General features: G+C 45.1%; 1 protein-coding gene across 4 annotated transcripts in view; it reads left to right on the top strand.

The window, feature by feature from the left end:
- The window catches only part of gas2l3 (growth arrest-specific 2 like 3), a 55,515-nt gene that overhangs the window by 28,334 nt on the left and 8,114 nt on the right, over positions 1–19,067 (top strand). For all 4 annotated transcript variants that reach the window (XM_078567554.1, XM_078567556.1, XM_078567555.1 and 1 more), the window contains 2 exons: positions 14,398–14,461; positions 18,127–18,265. In XM_078567554.1, coding sequence (XP_078423680.1) covers positions 14,398–14,461; positions 18,127–18,265 — 203 coding nt within the window. The remainder of the gene's footprint in view (positions 1–14,397; positions 14,462–18,126; positions 18,266–19,067) is intronic.

The following is a 19,067-nucleotide window of genomic DNA, read 5'->3' on the forward strand; positions in this document are numbered from 1 at the left end:
TAAAATTTAGAGTATGGGAGAAAGCTAACTAGTAATATAAAGACGGATAGTAAGAGTTTCTATAAATATTTAAGTAAGAAAAGAGTTAACAAAGTAAGAGTTGGTCCTATAGGAAGTGTGTCTAGGGAATTGATAATGGAAAGTAGGGAGATGGTGGATGTATTAAGCAGGTATTTTGCTTTGGTTCTCACTGTAGAGGACACATGTAACGCCCCGGAAATAGCTGTAAGTCAGGAAATGGAAGCAAGGGAGGAATTCAGGAAAATTACAATCACCACGGAAGTCGGAAGTGGTATTGAGCAACTTGGGGCTGCGGGCTGACAAACCCCCAGGTTTGGATGGACTTCACCCCAAGGTCTTGAAAGCAGTGGCTAGTCAGGTAGTTGATGCACCGGTTTTAATTTTCCAAAATTCTCTAAATTCGGGAAGGTTCCATTTAGATTGGAAAAAAGCAAATAGAATTCCTTTATTCAAAAAGGGGGGGAGAGACAGAAAGTAGGAAACTACAGGCCAGTTAGCCTAACATCTGTCATAGGGAAAATGTTAGAAGCTATTATTAAAGATGTTATAGCAGGGCACTTAGGAAAAAATTAAAGGCAATCAGGCAGAGTCGACATGGTTTTGTGAAAGGGAAATCATGTTAACTAATTTAGCGGAGTTCTTTGAAGGAGTTGCATGTGCTGTGGGTAAAGGGGAACTGGTGGATGTACTGTACTTAGGTTTCCAGAAGGCATTTGATAAAATGCCACATCAAAGGTTATTGCAGAAAATAAAAGCTCATGGTGTAGGGGGTAGCACATTGGCATGGATAGAAGATTTTCTGGCTAACAGGAAGCAGAGTTGGCATGAATGGGTCTTTTTCTGGTTGGCAGGATGTGACGCGTGGTGTGCCACAGGGATCAGTGCTGGGGCCTCAACTTTTTACATTGTATATAAATTACTTGGATGAAGGGAGTGAGGGTATGGTTGCTAAATTTTCTGATGACACACAGGACATGAGGCTACAAAGGGGCATGGATAGGTTAAGTGAGTGGACAAAGACCTGGAAAATGGAGAATAATGTTGGCAAATGTGAAATTGTCCATTTTGGCAAGAAGAATAAAAAGGCTTTTTATCTAATTGGTGAAAGATTGCAGAGCTCTGAGATTCAGAGGGATCTGGGTGTTCTAGTGCATGAATCACAAAAAGTTAGTATGCAGGTACAGCAGGTAATTAGGAAAGCTAATAGAATATTATCATTTATTGTGAGGGGAATTGAATACAAAAGTAGGGAGGTTTTGCTTCAGTTATACAGGGCATTGGTGAGAGCACATCTGGAGTACTGTGTACAGTACTGGCTTCCTTATTTAAGGAAAGATGTAAATGCGTTAGAAGCAGTTCAGAAAAAGTTTACTAGACTCATACTAGGAATGGGAGGGTTGTCTTATGAGGAAAGGTTGGACAGGCCAGGCTTGTAGCCACTGGAGTTTAGAAGAGTAAGAGGTGACTTGATTGAAACATATAAGATCCTGAGGGGTCATGACAGGGTGGATGTGGAGAGGATGTTTCCTCTTGTGGGAGAATCTAGAACTAGGGTCATAGTTTAAAAATAAGGTGTTGCTTATTTAAGACAGAGATGAGGAGACATTTTTTGAGGGTAGTGAGTCTTTGGTACGCTTGTCCTGTAAAGGCAGTGCAAGCAGAGTCTTTGAATATTTTTAAAGCGGAGCTAAGGATAGTTTCTTGGTTAACGGGGGGGTGAAAGGTTATCGGGGGTAGGCAGGAATGTGGGATCGAGATTACAATCAAATCAGCTATGATCCTATTGAATGGCAGAGCAGGCTCGAGGGGCTGAGTGGCCTACTCCTCATTCATATGTTTGTATGAGCCAAAGGAGGAGATCTTGGGAGAGGGGAGAGCCCCTTAAATCAGCTCTTTGACTGAACCTTTGTTCCCACCTCCAACCTTTGGAGAGATGGTGGTAATGTCACTGGACTAATAATCCCAAGGCCCAGGTTAATACTCTGGGTGCATGGATTCAAATCACAGCAGTTGGTGGAATTTAAATTCAATTAATAAACCTGGAATTGGAAGCTAGCCTCAGTGATGGTGACCATGAAACTACCATCTACTCTTAATGTCTCCTTAACACCTCCTTTAGCCAGTATCACCACCATCAACACCCCTTCGGCCTTTTGTTTATGACATCTTTCACAATCTCTCCTTTGCCTCCACCTATCACCGGCCTTCTATCCAGCTTCACATGTCCCACCCCTCCTTAAACAGTAGATATTTCGCCACATTTTTACTTCTCTTTAGTTCTGAAGAGTCATACGGACTCGAAATGTTAACTCTGTCTTTCTCTCCACAGATACTGTCAGACCTGCTGAGTTTTTCCAGCAATTTTTGTTTTTGTTTCAGATTTCCAGCATCCGCAGTATTTTGCTATCATGAAACTACCATCGATTGTCCTAAAAACCCATCTGGCTCACTTAATGTCCTTTAGGGAAGTAAATCAGCCATCTTTAGCTGGTTTGGCCTACATGTGACTCCAGATCCACAGCAATGTGGTTGACTCTTAACTGCTCCTTTGAAATGGCCGAGCAGGTCACTCAGTTCAAGGGCGATTAGGGATGGGCAACAAATAACTGGCCCTGCCAGCGACGCCCACATCCACATGAAAGAATTGGGGGTAAAAAAAGACCTTACTCCTAATATTGACTTTCATCTGATCACATCTCTGGGTAAAACCTTGATGTTACTCAGCTTTAAAGGCGGTATGTAAATGCAAGTTGTTGCTTTATCCTTTTTTAATTTTCATCTCCTGCGTGGAGAAAGCCCTCGTCTACCGTGCTCCTGGTTGGCCCCTCATCGACTGTCTGACCACGGGGACCTTGCTGAATAACTCTATTCACGTGTGCCCTTATTTTGTGACCCTCGATGTTGGATTAAATTCTTTCCCAGGTCAGCCCTCTGTGTTTTGTAATCGGAATCAAAGGGCTTAGTTGACGGAGCGGCGTGATGGACTTTTGGGCCATTACAATGCGGCAATGTTTGCAGAGCGCGGGGGAGGGGGGAGGGCTGTCAATCTCCTAAGACAGTGGGCGATCGAGAGTTGCGTTTCGAAAGGGTGAACCGGACCTGTCCTTTACAGAAAATGGAAGGTCACCCTTTGCACCAGAGCCTTTATAAAGGCTGCAATGTGTCTCCTCCATTCAGTGCTGCTCTCTCCTGCCTGACATGTAGAACAAAGAACACCACTGAAGTGCTGACCAGTGGGTGATGACAAAAAGAAATGAATAAAACCAGCTTCTGATGAGTCCTGAGTGTGACAGCCATACTCCCGTGTGGGAGGAAAGCAAAGGAATGTAGGAACAGAAGGAGGCCATTTAGCCCCTCAATCTGCTCCAATGATACCCTAACCCCATCTCAGTCTTGAAAATTCCTATTGATGACCGCCCCCCCATCACCCCTCCCTGGCCCCCCTCCCCCCCGACATCCATAGCCTTCAGGGGACAGAGGGTGCCAGACATTGCGACCTGTTGTTTGAGGAAGTGCTTCCTGATTTCACCCCTGAGCAGCCTACAATAGGTTCCAATTTTTAGATTTTTTTTTTTACCATGTATTCTTTCATGGGATGTTTGCATTGCCAGCAAGGCCAGCCATTTATTGCCCAGGCCCCATTACAGAAGGTAGTTCAGAGTCAACCACATTGCCATGACCCTGGAGTCAGGTGTAGGCCAGGGCAGGTAAGGATCCAGCAGAGTTCCTTCCCTAAAGGGCATTAGTTTTAGAACCAGATGGGTTTTTTACGGCAATCGGCAATACTTTCACCATTACTAAGACTAGGCCAATTCCAGATTTTATTAATCAAATTCATATGATCGTATGTAATTTTTAAATTCCACCAGCTGCCATGTGAGATTTGAACCCGTCTCTCCGGAGCCTCTGGATTACTAGTCCAGTGACGTTACAACTACCCCACCGTCTTCCCCCTTGTTATAATATTGTATAGATTATGCCCCCTTTGTTTTTGATTCACCCCCTCCAGAGGAAATAGTTTCTCTCCATCTACCCTGTGAAATTCTTTTAATATTTTAAACAACTCAATCTAATCAGCCTCAAACTTCAAAAGAAGTACAAAGCTAAGCTTTGCAGCCTGCCCTTGATTTGACTGGCTAAGACCCGGTATCATCCCGGTGAAACATAAACAGAAAGTGCTGGAAAAACTCAGCAGGTCTGGCAGCAACCGTGGAGAGAGAAACAGGGTTAAAGTTTCGAGTCCGTCTGACTCTTCTTCAGAGCTCTGAAGCTCGGAGCCTTGAAGAAGTCTCTCAGACTCAAAACGTTAACTCTGTTTCTCTCTCCACGGATGCTGCCAGACCTGCTGAGTTTTTCCAGCATTTTCTGTTTTTATTTCAGGTTTCCAGCATCTGCAGTATTTTGCTTTGATTCTCATCCTGGTGAATCTGCGCTGAGCGGCCTTCCAAGTCCCAGTCCGTCTTTCCTGAGGTCCGGTGTCCCGGACTGAACATAGTTACTCCAGATGGGGCCCGACCAAAGGCTTTTGTACAACAGAAGCAACACTTCCTCCCCTTTGTATTCTGGCTCCTTTTTTTTAGATAAAGGCCAACATCCCATTAGCAGCAAAAAAGCAACCAAAAAGGCTGATGCTAACGCCCAATTGTTTAACAAGCTGAAGGCTGGGATATGTGGGTTGTGTTTTTTTTTTGCTTCCAGTTCCTGGTATAATCTTGCAAACAATAAATGCTGAAAATTAATTCCCCACATGAAAGAGATGCTGCTGTGAGATTTCATTGTGACTATAATAGGCAAATTAGTCATTTCCATAATTTGTTGGAAGCACTTTTAATAACCCGAGTATACATTGAAGTGACAGTGGTGTAACTTATTTTTTAGTGTACTCGTGCTCAGGATGTGGCCATTGCTGGCTGGGCCCAGCATCTATTGCCCATCCCTAATTGCCCTCGAGAAGGTGGTGCTGAGCTGCCTTCTTGAACCGCTGCAGTCCATGTGGTGTAGGTACACCCACAGTGCTGTTAGGGAGGGAGTTCCAGGATTTTGACCCAGTGACAGTGAAGGAACGGCCGATATATTTCCAAGTCAGGATGGTGAGTGACTTGGAGGGGAACTTCCAGGTGGTGGTGTTCCCATCTATCTGCTGCCCTTGTCCTTCTAGGGGCAGAGGTCGTGGGTTTGGAAGGCAGTGTCATTGAACTAATGTAGCCGCATTTGCTGTACACCTAATTTTATCTTGTTAGGCTTTAAACAGGTTCGATCTGAGCTCAACATTGAGTCAACAGCAAAATACTGCAGATGTTGAAAATCCGAAATAGGAATTAAAAAATGCTAGAAACGCTCGTGAGGTCAGGCAGTACCTGTGGAGAACTAATGATTCAGGCTGATGACCTTTCGTCAGAACTAGATCCACAAGAAACGAACAGTGGAGGCAAAGAAAGGGGGGGGGGTGGAAGCATAGAGAAAGCAAAAGGGACAGAGATGTATGATAGGATGGTGAGCAGGAATAGCTGAATGACTGACACGATTGTGCAGGGAAAAACAAGGTGATAGTGATCTTGCTGAATGCAAAATGCCATGTTTCCTCTTGCAATACTGACAAACACTTTGAAAGTACCTCATTGGGTGTAAGGTGCTTGGGCACACCTTGAGGTTGTGAAAAGCACTATATAAATGCAAGTATTTTTCATGTTTTATTTTTGCTCAGTTTCCTCATTCTTTGTGTCCCTTTCTGTCTTAAAATTTTAATGTTTATTGTCTTGTTACTTATTTTACTTCATTTGTCTTTATTCATTTTTTTCTCCCTTCCTTTGAGCTTGCTGTGTCATCCAATATGATCATAGCTGATCTGATTGTGGTCTCAGCTTCACCTTCCTATCTGCCCTGTGTGTGTGTGAGATGCTAAGACCTGAGCAGTTGCGACGATTTCCATAGAATGTACAGCATAGAAATACTCTCTGCTGTTAGCTAACCCCATCACTGTATCCTTCTATTCCTTTCTGTGTTTATCTACCCTCTCTTTAAAACGCTAAAGTAAAAGTAAGATACTGCAGATGGTGGAAATCTAAAATGAAAAGAGAAAATGCTGGGAAAACTCAGCAGGTCTGGCAGCATCTGTGGAGAGAGAAACAGAGTTAACGTTTTGAATCTGTATGACTCTTTAAGAGCTAAAATGTGATGGGCACAACCTGCTTCTACCCCCTTCCCAAAATCCACAAACAGGACTGTCCTGGTAAACCCATCGTGTCAGCCTGTTCCTGCCCCCAGGAACTCATTTCTTCATATCATGACTCCATTCTCTCTCCCCTTGTCCAGTCTCTTTCCATCTACGTTCATGATTCCTCTGACACCCTATGTCATTTTAACAGTTTCTCGCTTCCTGACCCTGTTGTCTCTTCACTCTGGATGTCCAATCCCTCTACACCTCCATCCCCCACCAGGACAGCCTGAGGGGCCTCCACCTCTTCCTCGAACAGAGGCCCGAACAATCCCCATCCACCACCACTCTCCTCCACCTGGCTGAACTTGTTCTCTCACTGAACAATTTCCCCATTAATTTGTCTCAGTTCCTCCAAATAAAAGATGTGATTCTGGGTACTGGCATGGGCCCCAGCTTCACTTGGCTTTTTGTGGGCTATGTGAAGCATCCTTGTTCCAGTCCTACTCGGGGTCCCGTACCACAACCCTTTCCGGTACATCGATGACTGTTTTGGTGCCGCTTCTTGCTCTTGTCTGGACCTAGAAAAATTCATAAATTTTGCTTCCAATTTCCACCCCTCTATCACCTTATACATGGTCCATCTCCGACACTTCCCTTCCCTTCCTTGACTTTTCTGTCTCCATTTCTGGTTCGAGACTGTCCACCAATATTCAGTACAAGCCCTCCGACTCCCACAGCTACCTCGACTACAGCTCCTCACACCCCGCTTCCTGTGTGACTGGGCAACCAGGAAGATGCGAGGAGGCTCCAGGGCGATTAGACAAGCTGTGTGTGTGGACAAACACATGGCAGATGCAGTATAACGTGGATAAATGTTAAGTTAAATGCTTCAGTGTGAAAAACAGGATGGCAGAGTATGATTTAAATGGTGATAGATTGGGAAATGTGGATGTACAAAGGGATTTAGGTGTTCTTGTACACCAGTCAATGAAAGTAGACAGGCAGGTGCAGCAAGCAATTAGGAAGGGAAATGGAAAGCAGCAGGTTAGCGTGTCGGGGTGGTGGATTCAACTTCATGGAAAATTATGAAAAAACTGAAAAGAAAGGAGAGCCCAGGAGAGGCTATTAAAGTCTCCAGAACACAAAATAGGACAGAGTGTTTGGAAAGGGCTAGGAATCTAACTTCAAGCACATCAGATAAAGGGACAACAATGAGAAAGGGGACGGGAAATACAGGACTGAAGGTGTTGTATCTGAATGCACGCAGTATACGAAATAAGGTAAATGAGCCGGTGGCGCAGATTGAAATTGGCAAGTATGATGTGGTGGGCATTACGGAGATATGGCTGCAAGGGGATCAGGACTGGGAGCTAAATATCCAAGGATATACATCCTATCGAAAAGATAGGCAGGTTGGCAGAGGTGGTGGAGTTGCTTTGTTAGTAAGAAATGAAATTAAATTGATAGCAAGGAACGACGTAGGGTCAGATGATGTAGAATCTGTGTGGGTAGAGTTGAGGAACCGCAAAGATAAAAAAACTATAATGGGAGTTATGTACAGGCCTCCGAACAGTAGTCAGGATGTGGGGCACAAGATACACCAGGAGATGGAAAAGGTGTGTAAGAAAGGCAAGGTTACAGTGATCATGGGGGATTTCAATATGCAGGTAGACTGGGAAAATCAGGTTGGTAGTGAATCCCAAGAAAAGGAATTTGTGGAATGTCTACGAGATGGCTTTTTGGAGCAGCTTGTGGTAGAGCCCACGAGGGAACAGGCAATTCTAGATTTAGTGATGTGTAATGAGGCAGATTAGATAAGGGAGCTTAAGGTGAAGGAACCCTTAGGAGGAAGTGACCATAATATGATAGAATTTACCCTGCAATTTGAGAGGAAAAAGCTGGAATCAGATGTAACGGTATTACAGTTGAATAAAGGCAACTACAGAGGCATGAGGGAGGAGCTGGCCAGAATTGACTGGGAGATGAGCCTAGCAGGAAAGACAGTGGAACAGCAATGGCAGGAGTTTCTGGGAGTAATTTGGGGGACACAGCAAAAATTCATCCCTAGGAAGCAGAACCTTACTAAAAGGAGGACGAGGCAATCATGGCTGACAAAGGAAGTCAGGGACAGCATGAAAGCTAAAGAGAAAGCCTACAATGCGGCTAAGAGCAGTGGGAAACCAGGGGATTGGGAAGCCTACAAAGACCAACAGAGGACAACTAAAGAAGAAATAAGGAGGGAGAAGATTAAATATGAGGGTAAACTAGCCAGTAATATAAAAGAAGATTGCAGGAGTTTTTTTTAGATATATAAAGGGTAAGAGAGAGGCAAAAGTGGACATTGGGCCGCTGGAAAATGACGCTGGAGAAGTAGTGGGGAACAAAGAAATGACGGAGGAACTGAATAGGTACTTTGCCTCAGTCTTCACAGTGGAAGACACGAGTGACATCCCCAAAGTTCGAGAGAGTCGGGGGGCAGAGGTGAGTATGGTGGCCATTACCAAGGAGAAGGTGCTAGGAAAACTGAAAGGTCTGAAGGTGGATAAATCTCCTGGACCAGATGGATTACACCCCAGAGTTCTGAAGGAGATAGCTGAAGAGATGGTGGAGGCGTTAGTGGTGATCTTTCAGGAATCACTGGAGTCAGGGAGGGTCCCAGAGGACTGGAAAATCGCTAATGTAACCCCCCCTGTTTAAGAAGGGAGTGAGGCAAAAGACGGGAAATTACAAGCCGATTAGCCTGACCTCGGTTGTTGGTAAGATTTGAGAGTCCATTATTAAGGATGAAATTTCAGAATACTTGGAAGTGCATGGTAAAATAGGGCAAAGTCAGCATGGTTTCATCAAGGGGAGGTCATGCCTGACAAATCTGTTAGAATTCTTTGAGGAGGTAACGAGTAGGTTAGACAATGGAGAGCCAATGGATGTTATCTACTTGGACTTCCAGAAGGCCTTTGACAAGGTGCCGCACAGGAGGTTGCTCAGTAAGATAAGAGCCCATGGTGTTAGAGGCAAGGTACTAGCGTGGATAGAAGATTGGCTGTCTGGCAATAGGCAGAGAGTGGGGATAAGGGGGTCCTTCTCAGGATGGCAGCCGGTGACTAGTGGAGTTCCGCAGGGGTCAGTGTTGGGACCACAACTTTTCACTTTATACATTAATGATCTAGATGAAGGAACTGAGGGCATCCTGGCTAAGTTTTCAGATGATACAAAGATAGGTGGAGGGACAGGTAGTATTGAGGAGGTGGGGAGGCTGCAGAAGGATTTGGACAGTTTAGGAGAATGGGCAAAGAAGTGGCAGATGGAATACAACATGGGCAAGTGTGAGGTCATGCACTTTGGTAGGAAGAATAGAGGCATAGACTATTTTCTAAATGGGTAGAGAATTCAGAAATCTGGAGTGCAAAGGGACTTGGGAGTCCTAGTCCAGGATTCTCTTAAGGTTAACTTTCAGGTTGAGTCGGTAGTTAGGAAGGCAAATGCAATGTTGGCATTTATTTCGAGAGGGCTAGAATATAAAAGCAGGGATGTGCTGCTGAGACTTTATAAGGCTATGGTCAGACCACATTTAGAATATTGTGAGCAATTTTGGGCCCCGTATCTCAGGAAGGATGTTCTGGCCCTGGAGAGGGTCCAGAGGAGGTTCACGAGAATAATCCCAGGAATGAAAGGCTTAACATATGAGGAACGTTTGAGGACTCTGGGTCTATACTTGATGGAGTTTAGAAGGATGAGGGGGGATCTGATTGAAACTTACAGAATACTGAAAGGCCTGGATAGAGTGGACGTGGGGAAGATGTTTCCATTAGTAGGAGAGACTAGGACCCAAGGGCACAGCCTCAGAGTAAAGGGAAGACCTTTTAGAACAGAGATGAGGAGAAACTTCTTTAGCCAGAGAGTGGTGAATCTATGGAATTCACTGCCACAGAAGGCTGTGGAGGCCAGGTCATTGAGTGTATTTAAGACTGAGATAGATAGGTTCTTGATTGGTAAGGGGATCAAAGGTTACGGGAAGAAGGCGGGAGAATGGGGTTGAGAAACTTATCAGCCATGATTGAATGGCGGAGCAGACTCGATGGGCTGAATGGCCTAATTTCTGCTCCTATGTCTTATGGTCTTATGGTATGTTGGCCTTCATTGCAAGAAGGTTTGAGTTGAGTAGGGATATCTTACTGCAGTTATACAGGGCCTTGGTGAGACCACACCTGGAGTATTGTGTGCAGTTTTGGTCTCCCTACCTAAGAAAGGATATACTTGCCATAGAGGGAATGCAGCGAAGGCTGATCCTGGGGATGGCAGGACTGTCGTATGAGGGGAGATTGGTTCGGCTGGGCCTGTGTTCACTGGAGTTTAGAAGAATGAGAGGGGATCTGATTGAAACATATAAAATTCTAACAGGGCTAGACAGGCTAGATGCAGGGAGGATGTTTCCCCTTTATGGGGAGTCTAGAACCAGGGGCCACAGATCAGGATATGGGGTAGACATTTAGGACTGAGATGAGGAAAAATTTCTTCACTCAGAGGGTGGTCAACCTGTGGAATTCTCTACCACAGAAGGCTGTGGAGGCCGGACCACTTGAGTATATTCAAGAAAGAAATTGGTAAATGTTTGGATGTTAAGGGCATCAAGGGATATGGAGAGAAAGTGGGAGTATTGCGTTGAGATAGAGGATCAGCCATGATCATATTGAATGGCAGAGCAGGCTCAAAGCCGAATGGCCTACTCCTGCTCCTAGTTTCCGTGTCAATGTAAGGACTCCATCCTGTTCTCCCAGTTTCTCCACCTCCATCGCCTCTGTTCCAATGATGCAGCCTTCAAAAATGGCGCTTTTGACATTTCTTCTTTTTTCCCTGAGCCAAGTTTTCCCCCCAGTTGTGGTTGACAAGGCCCTCAACTGTGTCCGACCCATCTCCTGCATTTCTGCCCTCACCCCTTCCCCTCCCTCCCACAACTATGATCGGGTTCTCCTTGTCCTCACTTTTCACCCCACCGGCCTCCACGTTCAAAGGATCATCCTCCGCCATTTCCACCAACTCCAGCATGATACCACCACCAAACACATCTTCCCCCCCACCCCCTCCCAATCAGCTTTTCATTGGGACCGTTCCCTCTGGGACACCCTGGTTCACTCCTCCATCACCCCCAACTCTTAATCCCCTTCCCACAGCACCTTGCAATGCAATCGCAGGAGGTGTAACATCTCCCTCTTTACCTCCTCTCCACACCGTCCAAGGCCCCAAATACTCCTTCCAGGTGAAGCAGCGCTTCACTTGCCTATCGTTTAATTTACCTACTGCATTCGTTGCTCCCAATGCGGTCTCCTCTACATTGGAGAGACCAAACGCAGACTGGGTGACCACTTTGCGGAACACCTTCGGTCTGTCCGCAAGCATGACCCAGACCTCCCTGTCACTTGCCGTTTCAATTCACCACCCTGCTCTCATGCTCACATTTCTGGTCTTGGCCTGCTGCATTGTTCCAGTGAAGCCCAACCCAAACTGGAGGAACAGCACCTCATCTTCCGACTAGGCACTTTACAGCCTTCCGGACTGAATATTGAGTTCAACAGCTTCAGGCCATGAGCTCTGTCTTCCATTTTGATTTATTCCCTTCCTCCCACAGCAACCGGCCACCCACAGGGCCAGTCTGTAACTTGTTCTTATGTTTCGCTTTACCAGAGCGCTGACCCTTGTTCTGCTATTAACACCTGCTGCTATCTGACCTTTATGCCACTAATAGCACCTGTCTTAGTCTTTAACACTATCATTACCATTCCTTTTGCCTCGTGTCCATGACATCTTTGTCAAATCTCTCCTGAGCTCTCACCTATCCCTGACCTTCTATTTTACTCCACATGCTCCACACCCTCTTTAAACAGTATAAAACCCATCACATTTCTACCTCTCTTCAGCTCTGAAGAAGAGTCATACGGACTTGAAACGTTGACTCTGTTTCTCTCTCCACAGATGCTGCCAGAGCTACTGAGTTTTTCCAGCATTTTTCTGTTTTTATCACCTTCAATGCTGTTGCGTTTTCTGACTTGTACCATCAAAATCCGAGTGATACAGTACTAAAGGAGGCCATTCAGCCCTTTATACATGTGCCAGCTCTTTGAACTAATCCAAACAATCTCACTCCCGCTTGCTCTTTCCCCAAAGCCCTGTAAATGTTTTTACCATTAGTATGTATCTAATTCCAAGTATGTATCTAATTCCCTTTTGAAAGTTACAATTCAATCTGCTTCCCTCATCCCCTCAGGCAGAGTGTGTTCCAGATAACAACACTGCATCAAAATAAAATTCTTTCCACATTGCCAACTCTGGTTCTTTTGCTGCTGTCTGCTGACTATTAAGTGTAACCATTCCGTGTACAGATGCATATTTAGGAATTACTGTCTGACCTTTCACATGAGTCATCTCAAATGCAACACTTCTTTTCCAGGCATTCAGTCATCTTGAGCGCACTCCGTTTTTGTTGGGTATATAGTTAGATATAAAGTATAGTATATAAAGTGTATTGTGCCCCCTGCCCCCCCTCCCCTGTGCCCCCTGTTCGCTTGGCACTTCAGGATGAAGATGGCTGTGAATGTTTCAGCCTAGTCTTATACACTGATGTTCTGGACTTCCCCAGCATGAAGGATGTGGGGAGATTTTTGGCACCACCTCTTCCTGTTGGTTGTTGAGTTGCCCGCCACCATCCGTGACTGATTCTGGCGGGGGGACTGCAGAGCTTTGTTTGGCTCCGTTAGCTGTGGACTCGCTTAGCTCTGCCTGTAGCGTGCTGCTCCTGTAGTTTTTAGCATTACGTGCGATCCTGTGCTGTCGCTTCACCGAGTTGGCATCTCATTTTGCATTCGTGTGATAACTTTGCACTGCCCATTCTCGGCCGCCCTGTGGTAATCGGAGCAAAATTGCTAGTTCCTGGATTCTTGGAGATCATTTTGTGCAGAGAGCCAGACCCGTTTTGCATGTGATATTTTCCACAGTGCCTCTTTTTATATATATTTTTTTTGTTGTTTTTCCCTTGCCAGTTTTCTGCTTGTCTCCTACAATATTTCACCCAAAATGCAATCCATGTGTTGACTTAATCGAGTGCTTGGCTTAACTGCTCTCAATAAAATCTCTCAAATCCTAAGTTTGATTCAGAAAAAAAGAGCAATTCCAGCGTGCCAAAATTGCAGAGTCTGGACACATGAGCCTTGAGGTCATAGTCATTAATCACAGGAGGAGGCCAATTGGCCCATCAAGACAATGCCAGCTCCCTGTAGAACAATCCAGTTAGTCCCACCACCTTCTCAAGGGCAATTAGGGCTGGGCAATAAATGCCGGCCTGGTCAACGACGCCCACACCCTGTAAATGAGTTTTTAAAAAAAAAGGTTCCATCCCTCCCACTCTAACCCCATAGCCCGGCAGCTTCATTTCCCTCAAGTGCCCAACTGGTTTCCTTTTGAAATCAGCCATTCCACATCATTGCCGCTCACTGCATAGGAAAATGTTCTTCCTCGCGGTCCCCCTGCACCTCTTGCCCAATACCTTAAACCTGCGTCCCCCAAATCCTTGTACCATCAGCTAATGGAAACAGCTTTTCCTTGTCTACCTGATGTAAACCTGTCTTAATCTTGTGCACCTCTACCAAATCTCCCCTCAACCTCCTCTGCTCCAAGGAGAACAACCCCAACCATTTTTATTCTTTCACAGAATGTGGGCATTGCTAGCTAGGCCAATATTTATTGCCCATCCCTAGTTGCCCTTGAGAAGGTGGTGGTGAGCTGCCTTCTTGAACCGCTGCAGTCCATGTGATGTAGGTACACCCACAGTGCTGTTAGGGAGGGAGTTCCAGGATTTTGACCCAGCAACAGTGAAGGAACGGCGATATATTTCCAAGTCAGGCTGGTGAGTGACTTGGAGGGGAACTTCCAGGTGGTTGTGTTCCCATGTGTCTGCTGCCCTTGTCCTTCTACATGGTAAAGGTCGTGGGTTTGAAAGGTGCTGCATAAGGAGCCTTGGCTAGTTGCTGCAGTGCATCTTGTGTGTGTGTAGGCAAAATCCATACTCCCTGGAACCGTTCTGGTAAATCTCCTCTGCAGCTTATCAAAGAGCTTCATATCATTCTGTTGTTGCACCATGCTGCACAGACATCCCCAAGCAGGTGGACCCGACATTTAATGGTGTTTTTAATGGATATTCACTTAGATTTTCTTATCCTTTTTTTTTCCAGTTTTGCACAAACAACCCCGACAGGTGTGTCTATGTCTTCTTGAAATCGGGCGAATTGTATCTCGGTAAGTGTGATCACATTTATTATTACAGGTAGTCGATCTGCCAAAAGTTTGGAACACATGGGATCAGGAGAAACCTCTTCCACCATTCAGTTTTTAAATCCTGTTATGATTCCTGTAGAGACCGATGACATTTTTTTTAAAAAAAAGGAATTTGAACTTCCAGTCAGCAGCTGAAAGAATGATGTTAAGACTTCATGTTTTAAAATTTTTACTGTAACAAATGACTAAAAACACTAAGAACTAAACAGCTTTATTTTTGTAGGCAACTTATTCTTTAAACCACAGAGGAACATTTCCCTTTTATATTTCTCACCTTTTTTTATACTTCTTACTGTTGCTCCCAACTTCCAATGGGTTCCCATATCCCTGTTTCACTGAGGAGTAACTTCGAATGACCATCTCCAAGTCCTTTCCTCATTTTTTTGGAGTGTTTCTTAAACCCATCACCAGCAGTAAAGCTTGTTTCAGAGACACTTCTTTCCCCTGGCCATATCTCCTGGAATCCTTAAAATGCTTCAGGGTGTGTGTCTTCGACTAGAGACCATCTCCCTCCTGCATTGGGCTGTGGTAGCTCACAAAGCTAAGTAGCCTTTTTCTGCTGACTACACAAAAAGTCTGTCTGTGATGTTCATTGATTTGTTGGGAAGCCTGTAACCTGATCTCAAAAATGGCTTCCTTTTCCCTGTGGCAATGTGAAATACATTAATGTTGCATTCAGGTAGACTCATCTTTGGTTCTAGCTGTCTTTCATCTTATAAGTAAATGGACAGTTTGCAGCTCAACTGTTTACAACCCAATACCTATAACTTTTCTGGGACTTGGGGGACTGTGTCTACTCATTGCAAACCCAGAGACCGCTACCATTGTCTCCCAGTGTAAATACCTTGCATCGCCTTCTCAGTAAAACAATCCAAGCCTTCCTTTGATCTCTAACAATCAATCCACCCAGACTTACTGTCAGGCAGTCTTCATGTACCCAAAATTTAAAGATGCAGTCCCAAAACAACATAATCTTCTAAACCTCATACTCGTAGCATTCCATTTACCCGCCTTGTTTCCATCACTCTTAGATGTTTGGTCAGCAAAGATGATATCAATCTCAATTTTTAAATCTCCAATTGACTGCCTGCCTCAAGTTGGAGATCGATAGATTTCTGGATATTAATGGAATCTAGGAATTGTTGGGATAGAACTGAATGTGGGAATTCGGTTGCGATCATAGTGAAAGGTAGAACAGGCCTGAGGGGCCTACTTATCATCTTGTGTTCGCAGCAGCTCTTTGGGGGAGAATTTTCTAGATTTCCAGTTGCCTTTGTGTGAAGAAATGATGCCTGATTTCGCCCCTGAACAGCCTGGCTCTCATTCTAAGGCTCTGTCCCCTTGTCCCTTGTCCTGCACTTCCAACCACACTCCCCCTCTCCCCCCACCCCCCACGAAGGGAAGTTTCTCTCAATCCACCGACCTACCCTATCAATTCTCTTAAACATCTCAACTGGGGGAGACTGTGGTATAGCGGTAATGTCACTGGACTTGTAATCCAGAGGTCCAGGCTAATGCTCTGGGGACACCGGTTCAAATCCCACCAAGGCAGCTAAATTCAATTAATAAAGAAGAGTGAAAAAAATGGTGACCATGTAACTGTCATCCATTGTCGCAAAAATCTATTTTTTTCACTCATGTCCTTTAAGGAAGGAAATCTGCCATCCTTACATGGTCTGGCCTACGTGTAACTCCAGTTTCACAGCAATGTCGTTGACTCTTAACTACCCTCTGAAATGGCCTAGCAAGCCACACAGATCAAGGGCAATTAGGGATGGGTAGCAAATGCTGGTCTTGCCAGTGTCACCCACATTCCATGAAAGAATAAATTTAAAAAATTGGATACAATCATAGAATAGTTAATGCACCGAAAGAGACCATTCGGCCCGTCGTGTCTGTGCTGGCCCTCCACTAGAACAATTTTACCCAGTGTCACTCCTCTACCTTTTTTCCCGTGGACCTGCACCCCTTTAATCTTCTTCACACGAGGCAATACAAACCTAGCCTGTGCAACCTGTCCTCGTAATGTGACCCTTTTAGCCCCAGTATCATTCAAGGGTTGCACAAGTGGTCAAGAGCATTATAGCCTTGGAGTTTTGAAGTGAGGATAGGCGCCTCTGGCAAAGCCTGTATTTGTTGCCCTTTCCTGAACTGCCCACTGGCAGTGATCCGACATCACCCTCTTCATTGGGTTAAGTGTCAGCCACGTCGGTGTGAGGGCTAGAGTCACGTATAGATGCAGATTGGGTACGTACCAATGTTCCCTCTAAGATGCACGTCTGTGCAGCTCTCTGGTATGTACCACGTAGCTCATGCGCAAACACTTCTCTTTGAGACAAAAACAAAAATTGCTGGAAAAACTCAGCAGGTCTGACAGCAGCTGTGGAGAGAAAGACAGAGTTAACGTTTCGAGTCGACTCTTCTTCAGATCTTCTCTTTAAGATGTGCACGTGAGTGGCTGGGCAGTAGTCTTAAAGGGACCGCGCAGTGCACAAACGGGACACGCGCAGCAAAAAGAAATTAGCGGTAACGAGGTCAGGGCAGCAGCTTTCCTCCACTAAAGGGATATTACGGTGCCCTGGCAGAGAATAACTGGAGTGGAGCGCAGCGACAAAATTCAGACCCCATTTTAAAATTGCAAGTTCTGTCTTTATAAAATGCACTTAACGACTTGTCACGCTGCAGTTACAACCTCTCACCAGTGGCAGTCACTGCAGCACCTAGAGGCGGGAGGTTGACATTACAACATGACAAGTTTATGAAGGCAATTCCCATAATAAGTGTGGACAAGGGAATTTACAGTGAGAACTGATTTAATGCTAGATTTTTGACATATTGACAAAACTTGCATAGTTAACAGCATAACATCCCAAGGCACTTCACAGGAGCATCTGGTTCACAATTGTCCGTTATTGGGAGAAATCTGCTGTCCTTAACCTGGTCTGGCCTACGTGTCACTCGAGACCCACAGCAATGGTTGACTTAACTGCCCTCTGAAATGGCCTGGCAAGCCACTTGGTTCAAAGGCGATTAAGATGGGCAACAAATGCTGGCTTTGCCAGTGACACTTGCATCCTGTGAAATTTTTTTTTTTTTAAATGACAGGAGTGCATTAAAGGTAAAATGCTTTATGGAGAGAATTCCAGTGTTTTGGGTCCAGGCAGCTAAAAGCATGGCCACCAATGGTGGAGCGATTAAAATCAGGAATGCATAAGAGGCCAGAATTGGAGGAGCACAGAGTTCTTGGGAGAGCAGCAGGGCAAGAGGAGATTACAGAGAAGGGGAGGACCATTTGAAAAGAAAGTATGAAAGTTTTCAAATCGGGATGTTGTCAGCTCAGGAGCCAAAGGAAATCAAACAAAAGTGTGATGGGTGAACGGGTCTTTGTACGAGTTTGGTCATGGGCAGCAGAGATTTTGATGAGCTCTGTTTTATAGACGGAGAATGACAGAAGGAAGTGGACCAAAACACCAGCATGGACCAGTCGGGCTGAATGGCCTGTTTGTGGGCTGTAGATTCTGTGTAATTGGACCTTTCAGCCAGCTTATAGAGGGATTCCTATCCTTTAATTGGCATTCTAATATTCAGGAGTGCTGGTTTATTTTGTCTTTAATTTGAATTTGCAGGTATGGTGTGGAACCTCCAGTGTTGGTAAAACTGGAGAAGGAAATTGAACTTGAGGAAACGCTGTTGACCACTTCTGAACAGCTGATTCCGGTAGAAAGTACAAAACCATGTTGTCACAACAAAGAGCTTCACCAAGCCGTAAGTTGGTCTTAATCTCTGTCTGTTGTTTGTTTATTATAAATGGTGCCTGAATCTGGCCTATTGCACCTGGTTCTGGGTGCCACACTTTAAGGAAGGTCTGAATGCATTAGCGAGGGTGCAGAAAAGATTCATGAGAATGGTTCCAGGAATGAGGAACTTCACTTGGGTAGACAGATTAAAGGAGCTGGGACTGTTTTCCCTGGAGAAGAGAAGGTTGAGGAGAGATTTGATGGAGGTGCTCAAAATCATGAGGGGTCTGGACAGAGTCGACGGGGAGAAACTGTTCCCACTCGTGAAAGGATCGAGAACCAGAGGGGAAAAAAATTTAAGTTGATAAGCAAAAGAAGCAATGGTGACATGAGGAAAACCACTTACACGCAGCGAGTGGTTAGGATCTGGAACGCACTGCCTGAGAGTGCAGTGGAGGCAAACTCAATCGAAGCACTTAAGAAGGAATTGGATTATTACCTGAAAAGGAAGGATGTGCAGGACTCTGGAGAGAAGGTGGGGGAGTGGCACTTGGTGCATTGCTCATTCAGAGAGCCAGCACAGACAGGGCAGGCCGAATGGCCTCCTGTGCTGTGACAATCCTGTGATTCTGAAAGTTTCAAGTTTACATCAAAGACCATGGGAAGTACAAGTAATTGACTAAATTGAATTATTTACTGAAAATCTGTGACCTGCTCCAAGTTGATTTTCCCCAACTCTGATTCTGTCAATTCTGTCTTCGTGTCTTGCCAATGTGACATGTGGTGTGGGTAGCGTGTCCAGAAGGTTCAAGTAACTTCGGATGTGTGGT

The sequence above is a fragment of the Cetorhinus maximus genome, chromosome 22 (assembly GCF_964194155.1).
Source record: "Cetorhinus maximus chromosome 22, sCetMax3.hap1.1, whole genome shotgun sequence".
NCBI lineage: Eukaryota > Metazoa > Chordata > Chondrichthyes > Lamniformes > Cetorhinidae > Cetorhinus > Cetorhinus maximus.